Consider the following 8,391-nt stretch of genomic DNA (forward strand, 5'->3'; position numbering starts at 1 on the left):
GAAGGGGAGCTGTTTTCCTCTGGGCTAAGGCACAGTGACCACAGAGGCGGACATTGTGAACAGCACTGGAGCATCAAGCCACGTGTAGCGTAAACTTCCGCCTGAGAAGGTGACGGCAGGGTGGGGCCAAGGTATGAGGAAGTGGCTTGAGCAGTGACTAGAAGGAGCCAAGTTCACAAAGACAACCAAATACATGAGCCCAGCCCAGAGCCAATCAAGCAGAAGTAGCCTGGGCTGATTGGTAAAGGCACGCAAGAAGCCCCTGGAGCATTCCAGATGCCAGAGGAACCTTGAAAGGTTCACAGCTCACTGCAGCCTCGACCTTCTGGACTCAAGTGATCCTCCTGCCTTAGCCTCCTGAGTAGCTGGGACTACAGGTGCACACCACCACGCCTGGCGAATTGTTTGTATTATTTGTAGAGACGAGTCTCCCTATGTTTCCCAGGCTGGTCTCGAACTCCTGTCCTTAAGCAATCCCCACCTTGGCCTCTGAAAGTTCTGGGATTACAGGTGTGAGCCACTGTGCCCAACCTAAAAGGGCTTTAGTCCTTATAGGACAAAACTGAGAAAAGATAAGAGAAGCGTTTAAAAAAAAAGGTACTAAATTGTACAAAGGTCATTTACTATTATTGCTTCCAAATATAACATCATTTTAACATGAATATTAATATTACCTAAGTATTATTTAATAATAATGATTGTGACTTCTCATGGTGAGATGATGTAATGAGCTGGATGTTATTATTCCCATTTGACAAATGAAAAAACTAAGCTCAAAGGAGGTAAACAGAGAGCAGCCTTAGATCTATACCCAGTTTTATCTACACCCAGATTCCTTGAAAATAATAATACAATAATGAGCTGGGCATGGTGACTCATGCCTGTAATCCCAGCACTTTGGGAGTCTGAGGTGGGAGGATCGCTAGAGGACATCAGTTCAAGACCAGCCTGGGCAGCATAGCGAGACCCAATCTCTACCAAAAAAAACACACAAAACTTTAAGATTAGCTCTGCGTGGTGGTTTATGCCTGTAGTCACAGCTACTTGAGAGGCTGAGGAGGGAGGATTTCTTGAGCCCAGGAGCTTGAGACTGCAGTGAGCTATGATTGTGCCACTGCACTCCAGCCTGGACAACAGAGCAAGATCCTGTCTCCAAAAAAATAATGATTAAAAAATGACAGCAGACACTCCTAGAGTGCTCAATTACATAACAGGCTCTACTCAAAACACTCTTATTAATTCATGTAGACCTAACCACCCCACTATAGTGGCTTTTTATAAACCAGCTTTGCAGTTAAATCTGCCCCTTGCTTTTCTCTGTTCCTGACTACCCTGTCCCGTTCACTCAAGCTCACCTTCAGGGTCGTCGAGTGGCCGGGCTTGCTTCGAGGGACTTTGAAGCCTCTTCTGGCTCCTCAGGGTGACCCCCGAGTGCAGGGACTGGGCATCCTGGGAGATGTCAGCAGAATCTGCAGGTACCAGGGGGGTCTCCTGCTGCTTCTCCACCACCTGTGGCTGCTGCTGTAACATGAGAGCCTAAGAGAGCTCTGTCCTGGCCACACCCTGCCCTGTGATGGGCCCAGTATCTGTGACTGAGATGGCCTCACCAGGCAGCAATGAACTTACAGAGCAAGATCACAGGGGCCTGGGGAGCTGCTGGGAGGGAGGCAGGGGGCAGAGACAGAGCTGGGTAGAGGGAGAGAGTTGCTGAGTGGTCTCAGAGAGGAGGAGCAGCATTTCCCCAAGACAGACCTGAGGTCAGGGCGATGGGCCTACCTGCCTCATCACAAATAGAATCCACCCTCCCAGAAGGACAGCAGTGAGGCTAGCTGCCAGCAGGTCTTGGGGTCCCAGCCCCAGGTAGGAGTCTGGAATCTTTTCTTCTGGATGCAGCTCGGAGTCCCAAAGCTTCTCTCGGCTCAGGCTCAATAGCTGGGGATAAAGGGCCCTTCACTGTTAGCACTTCCTTCCACCGGGGAACCCCTAACCTGTCTTCATCACCCCGCACAGGGCTGGGCTTAGCTGAAGGGGCAGTGAGTGGTCTGTGTATGGTGGGAAACGTGGCACTCTCCACAGTGCTGAAACATCATGTTGCCCAGAAGAATGGTTTTCTAAGAATGGTTTCTAAGAAAAGAATGGTTTCATTTCTACCCAATGACCAGCATTTCATGAGAGGTCACAAAAAGACACAGGTACTCTTGGAATGTCACGAAAAACATAGATACCCACCTCCAGAGATTCTAAATGCGTTAGCTCTGGAGTTGGCTTCCAGGTGATTCTGATGAGCAACCGGATTTGAGAATTATTGCTCTAGGCCATGGCTGTTCCTTCTAACCTTGAGCTATTTACTAGTGATTTGGGTCCAACCGTCTCCCAGGAGCACATGCTTTTATAGTTTTTGTTTTCAATGAATATTTTACAGTTTTTACACTGAAGAAGAATAAAGAAAACATGACCTATGTTTCATGATTTAGGTAGTCAATGTCTTTTTTTTTCTTTTTTTTCGAAGAGACAGGGTTTCACTGTGTTATCCAGTGCAGTGGTGTGACCATAGCTCACAGCAGCCTCAAACTCTTGGGCTCAAGCAATCCTCCCACCTCAGCCTCCTGAGTAGCTGGGACTACAGGTGCACACCACCATGCCCCACTAATTTTTAATTTTTTCTTTTTTTTTTTGAGACGGAGTCTCGCTCTGTCGCCCAGGCTGGAGTGCAGTGGCCAGATCTCAGCTCACTGCAAGCTCCGCCTCCCGGGTTCACGCCATTCTCCTGCCTCAGCCTCCCGAGCAGCTGGGACTACAGGCGCCCGCCACCTCGCCTGGCTATTTAATTTTTTTTTTGTAGAGATGGGGTCTTGCTATGTTACCAAGGCTGATCTCAAGCTCCTGACCTCAAGCCATCCATCCTCCCACACTGACCTTCCAAAATGCTGAGAATATAAGAATAAGCCATCATGCCCAGCCACTTTTTGACACTTCTAATGTGTTTCTGGCAGTAACAACAACAACAACAACAACAAAGTTTGTCTTCTGGGAAATTGTGTGAGGTCAATTGACCCACCCTGATTGTTATTCTTAGCAGCCTGAGGAAAAGGTCCAGGGGCTATTCCCCCATCTGCTGGGGCCTCCCTACCCCCCAGTCTCTGCCAGCACTGACCTCCAAGAAGAAGGCTGGGGCCTGGGTGTTCTCTGGGGGTCTTGTCTCTGCAGTTCCACTCCCCGGGGTGGGATGGACCCTCAGCATGGTGGTGTGCAGGACTGGGGGTAGCTCGTGGTGTCCTAAGGTGGGGGGCAAAAGTCATCGGGCTGAAGGGGACCTTAGCTTTCCAGCTCAGAAGCTGGGCTCACAGGTTCTTTATCTTCATCTACTCCCAACTTTAGCCAGAGGATCTCACCAATGAGCAGCCACTGGCTTGGGAGGGCCACACTGCCTGAGGGGTATCTAACAGCAGTGCTGGGTGAGCCCTCTCGCTCTCCTGAGACTTGGAGTGTCACCTCATCTGTGGTGGGGCCATCTGTGGGGGCCAGGGTCAGTCCACGAGGCTACGGCAGAAGATGGAGAGCCATAAGTGAGGGAGGTTCTTCTCCCGTTCATCCTCTTTCCAGCCCACTCAGAGACCACTTCTCACCACCAGGGCCACTCCTGTGTGGACCAGTGCTTTAGAGACATAGAAGCCAGTTTCATCCTTCCCCACATACAGCGTCATCCTAGCGGGAGAGAAGAAAAAGAAGAGAAGAATGAATGCTGGTGATGTGTAGTTTCCGTTATCAGGGTACTCATGCCCTTGTATATTTCCCTCTCACATTGACTCGGCTTAGCCATGAGACTTGCTTTAATCAATAGACAACAGCAAATGTGGCATAAGTAGAGGCTTGAAAAGTGCTTGTGCCTTGAGGCTTCCTTCTGCATTTTTCTGTAGACCCTGAGACTACCATGGGAGAAAACCCAGGCTAGCCTGCTGGGGCGTGAGAGACCTCTTTAATCCCCCATAGGCCAAATAGTCCATCAACCATGAGATAGGTGAGTGAGGCCATCCTAGATTCTCCAGACTCAACCAAGCCACAAGCAGACTGCAGAAAAACCACCCACCCACCCCAGCTGACCCACAGAATCTTAAAAAATAATAAATTGTTGTTTTTTAAGTTCTCTGTTTGGGGCAATTTGTTATGCAGCTAAAGCTACCTGATAACATGTTCTATAGTCATGATTTCAAATCTATGTCTAACCGAGACCTCTTTCAAGAGCACAATTTTCTTTCTTTCCTTCCTTCCTTCCCTTCCCTCACTTCCTTCCCTCACTTCCTTCCTTCCTTCCTTCCTTCCTTCCTTCCCTCCCTCTTTCTTTTCTTTTATTTTCTCTTTTCTTTTCTTTTCTTTTTTTTTGAGATGGAGTCTTGCTCTGTTGCCCAGACTGGAGTGCAGTGGCATGATCTCAGCTCACTGCAAGCTCTGTCTCCCAGGTTCACACCATTCTCGTGCCTCAGCCTTCTGAGTAGCTGGGACTACAGGCACCCGCCACCACGCCTGGCTAATTTTTTGTATTTTTAAGTAGAGACAGGGTTTCACCGTGTTAGCCAGGATGGTCTGATCTCCTGACCTCGTGATCTGCCCGCCTCGGTCTCCCAAAGTGCTGGGATTACAGGCGTGAGCCACCGCACCCGGCTGAGCTCAATTTTCTAAATATAGACTCATTACATCATTCTTTACCTCTTCCTCATTCTTCTCCCCCACCTCCTCTAGTGTTCCCTGCCTCTGAAAATGACAGCACCGACATGCTTCTAGAAACCTGAGCATGATCTTTGACTCCTTGTAACTCCCTAATCACCAAATTTTCACTGGTTCTTCCTTCTAATATATCTCACACTCCACTTCTTTTCCTCTCTAGAGTTTCTGCTCTAGGATAAAGTATCTCATTTCTTTCCTGAACAAATCAATATTCCATGAATGGTCCATTTCTTTCCATATACCACTCTAAGATATTCTTTCTAAAGTGAAAATATGATCAAATCACTTCCTTCCTTAAAACTCTCCAGTGACTTTTTAACTTTAGGAGAAAATGTCCAAGCCCTTTAAATGATCCTACAAGATCTCTTCTTAGCTTATAATCTCAGACCCTACTTCTTTCTCAGGTCTGTATTTCAGTCTTATTTAATTTTTTCCTGTTCCCCGAGTTCTATGCTCTCTCCTCTCTCTCATTTCCTATTCATTTTTTAGGTTTCAATTTAGATGTTCCTTCCTCCAGGAAGCTTTCCATGACTGCCTCTTGTCCCCAGTCTTGATGTGGGTACTCTTCCTATACATTCCCATGGCATCTTATACTACTCTTATCTCATCCTTTATCATATCAGGTTGCAATAGTCTCTTTACATATCTGTCTCTCCCATTAGACTCGGGTTCCTATAGGCAGGAACAATGACTGGGTTATTTGCTATTGTACTCCCAGACTCTAGTGAGACTGGCACACAGTAAGTGCTCAATTAATATTTGTAGAATGAATTGAAATGAATGGATGATCCCTGATTTTCCCAAGCTGTCTACTGGTTTCTCAAGATGGGGACACTAAGGTGTTAGATGCAATAAGGTTGTTATTTAAAGTATTTAACAATCGATAAGGCACAGCACCTACCAACCAGAACAGGTTAAGACCTGGAGTCCCCCTCTGATATGGTTTGGCTGTGTCCCCACCAAAATCTCATCTTGAATTTCCATGTGTTGTGGGAGGGACCCGGTGGGAGGTAATTAAATCATGAGGGCTTTCCCATGCTGTTCTCGTATAGTGAATACGTCTCACAAGATCTGATGGTTTTATAAGGGAGAGTTTCCCTGCATATGCTCCTCTCTTTGCCTGCCACCATCCACGTAAGATGTGACTTGCTGCTCCTTGCTTTCTGCCATGGTTGTGAGGCTTCCCCAACCACATGGAACTGTAAGTCCAATTAAGCCTCTTTATTTTGTAAATTGCCCAGTCTTGGGTATGTCTTTATCAGCAGCATGAAACAGACTAGTACACCCTCCTAGGCCAGATCTTACCCTATGAGGTGCTGAACGGTGGGGGCTACCCAGGGGGTCCTGGGGGTCGCTTGGAGGGCAGCACAGGACACCAGTTGGGTAAGTAACCAATTTGAAATGTTTTGACCCCTGGTTCAGCTGTACTGGTGTGTCACAGCTGAACATCTCGCCTGGCCATCAGACCCAGCCTGCAACCCCCAGACGGCTCCCTCCCTAGGCCCCAGGCATGAACACCTACAGCAGCTGGGTATCCAAGGCAGAGAAGAGGGTGGCTGTGTCCTGGGGGCCTGAGGCAGGCAGTCGGATGTGGCCCCAGCGGAGGGCGAGGAAATGCAGAGTGTCTCGAGCCAGGGTGAGATGCGGCAGCTGGCGCAGGCCGTCCTGGTGCCAGGTGTAGACGCCCATCACAGGCACGCCCAGGTCTTGTGTCCACAGCACTGCCCCACTTTCTGGGTCCACAGTGAGCAGCAGGCCCATCCCACAGGACGCCAGGTGGCTCATGTCTGCCGAGAAAGGTGGCTGGGGAGATGTGATTGGAAGCTCTCCTAAGAGGGTCCAAGGGTGCCCTCTGGGTGAGGGGGTCACTCTGGTGTGTGGAGATCACATGGAGGGTTATCAGGACATGAGAAGGTTTGTTGGAGTTTATGGGGTCACTTTGAAAATGAGACAAACAGTCAGGGTCATTCAAAGCTGACTCAGATGTGTGGGAGTCAGTTTGAGTCACTTAGGATGGTGGGGTATTGCCCATGGTCAACAGATGGTCACCTAGGATGGATCAATCAGGGTGGCCTGGAGGCATGTGTATCACTTGGGAGTCACTTAGAGTGTGAGAGGGGTCAGCTGGGGTGCATAGGTGACCTCACCTCTGCTGCGGTGACCAGGGTCGGGTCTCATGCAGAATGATGGAATCAGGGCTTGGGGGGGCCTTAGGGGCACCTGTAAGGTCACTCAGGCAGTTGGGTATCAGTCATAATATCGAGAGGGTGGGCCAGGTGTGGTGGCCTATGCTTGTAATCCCAGTACCCAGGAGTTTGAGATCAGCCTGGGCAACATAGCAAGACCCCATCTCTACAAAAAAGATGAGACAGGCTTGGTGGTGCACACCTGCAGTCCCAGCTATTCAGGAGGCTGAGGATAGAGGATCACTTGAGCCCAGGAGTTGGAGGCTGTGGTAAGCTATGATCACACTACTGCACTCCAGCCTGGGTGACGACAGAGTGAGACCCCATCTCACAAAAAATGGTGGGGAGTGGTCAGGGTCACCTAGGGAGTCAGTATATGCAAGAGGCTACTTAGGGTCAGCTTTCAGGGGTTATATATAGGGGTCAGTTAGGACACCCAGAGATTGCTCAGGGGCTGTTTGGGGTCACTGTGCATGTGGGAAGTCATCCAGGGTTACCTGATTGGGGCCACTTGGAGTATAGAAGAGTTAGGAGGTTGAGGGACTGGCCAGGGTTCAGGAGGGTCAGTCTGGGTGTTGAGGGAGTCACTTAGGGTCAGCCATCAGGGGTGTGCCATTTAGTATATGGGGTCCCTGGGGAGGTCAAGTGGGTCAAAATGTGGCTGGGAATTGGTCGTGGATGCTGTTCAGGGTTCCCTGGGCTGGGGACCTTGCTCCAAGATGGGACCAGAGAAAGATGGAACTTACATTTCCCGGGTGAGCCATCCATGGGGGGCGCTGAGTAGCGGCGGTAGGTGGTGTTCCAGCGCAGGGCTGGGGCTCTTGGGTCATGCATGGTGACCGTATACTCTGGGGATCCCAGAAGCAAGATTACCAGGAACGTCCATGTGATGCTCCCTCCAACCCCAGAGGCCATTTATCTTGTAGGAGTGGGGGTTTTCTGAGCACACAGCCTAGAGACCTGGAAGCCTGTGAACATCACAGTGGCAGAGACTGGAGCTGTCTTGTTTACAGCTCTATCCCTGGCTCCTAGTTCATGCTCTGTAGAATGTTTGTTGATGACTAACAGACTATCCGGAATTCAACTTGGTTAGCCACAGCCAGATCTCAGCAGAGCAAAAGGGGAGGCTGCCCAGAGCTTGAGGAATAGCTGGGGCCTGACTCACGTGTTCGGCCGATGTAGAGGCGGGGGGTGGAGGAACCCGCTGTGGTCAGTGTCATCTGGGTCTCCCCTGACTCAGGGTCCACCACAAACCAGGCATCCTGCTTCCGGCCTGTGGAGGTGGAAAGTGTGTTAGCTCTCAAGCTGGCATGGGAAGAGGTGTGGTCCCGCCACTCCTGTGCCTAATGAGCCCGTCATGACTTAGATCCCTGCCTCTGTTGGCTGAACCTGGACCCCACAGGCTGGAGAGATGCTCACCTGTGTAGAAGACCCCATCAGAGCTGCGGCAGGGAGAGGCATGAACCAGCTCAGGGATGGTGAA

The 8,391-nt window shown here is 49.9% G+C and overlaps 1 protein-coding gene across 1 annotated transcript in view; it reads right to left on the reverse strand.

The window, feature by feature from the left end:
* Window positions 1-8,391, reverse strand: part of ERN2 (endoplasmic reticulum to nucleus signaling 2) — a gene marked incomplete at its 5' end in the record, with an annotated part of 18,679 nt that extends 10,288 nt beyond the window's left edge. The window contains 8 exons of the mRNA XM_011987963.1: window positions 1,356-1,521; window positions 3,155-3,276; window positions 3,393-3,540; window positions 3,627-3,705; window positions 6,245-6,509; window positions 7,655-7,756; window positions 8,074-8,181; window positions 8,328-8,391. Coding sequence (XP_011843353.1) covers window positions 1,356-1,521; window positions 3,155-3,276; window positions 3,393-3,540; window positions 3,627-3,705; window positions 6,245-6,509; window positions 7,655-7,756; window positions 8,074-8,181; window positions 8,328-8,391 — 1,054 coding nt within the window. The remainder of the gene's footprint in view (window positions 1-1,355; window positions 1,522-3,154; window positions 3,277-3,392; window positions 3,541-3,626; window positions 3,706-6,244; window positions 6,510-7,654; window positions 7,757-8,073; window positions 8,182-8,327) is intronic.

The sequence above is a fragment of the Mandrillus leucophaeus genome, unplaced genomic scaffold (assembly GCF_000951045.1).
Source record: "Mandrillus leucophaeus isolate KB7577 unplaced genomic scaffold, Mleu.le_1.0 Scaffold32, whole genome shotgun sequence".
In the NCBI taxonomy this organism is placed as follows: Eukaryota; Metazoa; Chordata; class Mammalia; order Primates; family Cercopithecidae; genus Mandrillus; species Mandrillus leucophaeus.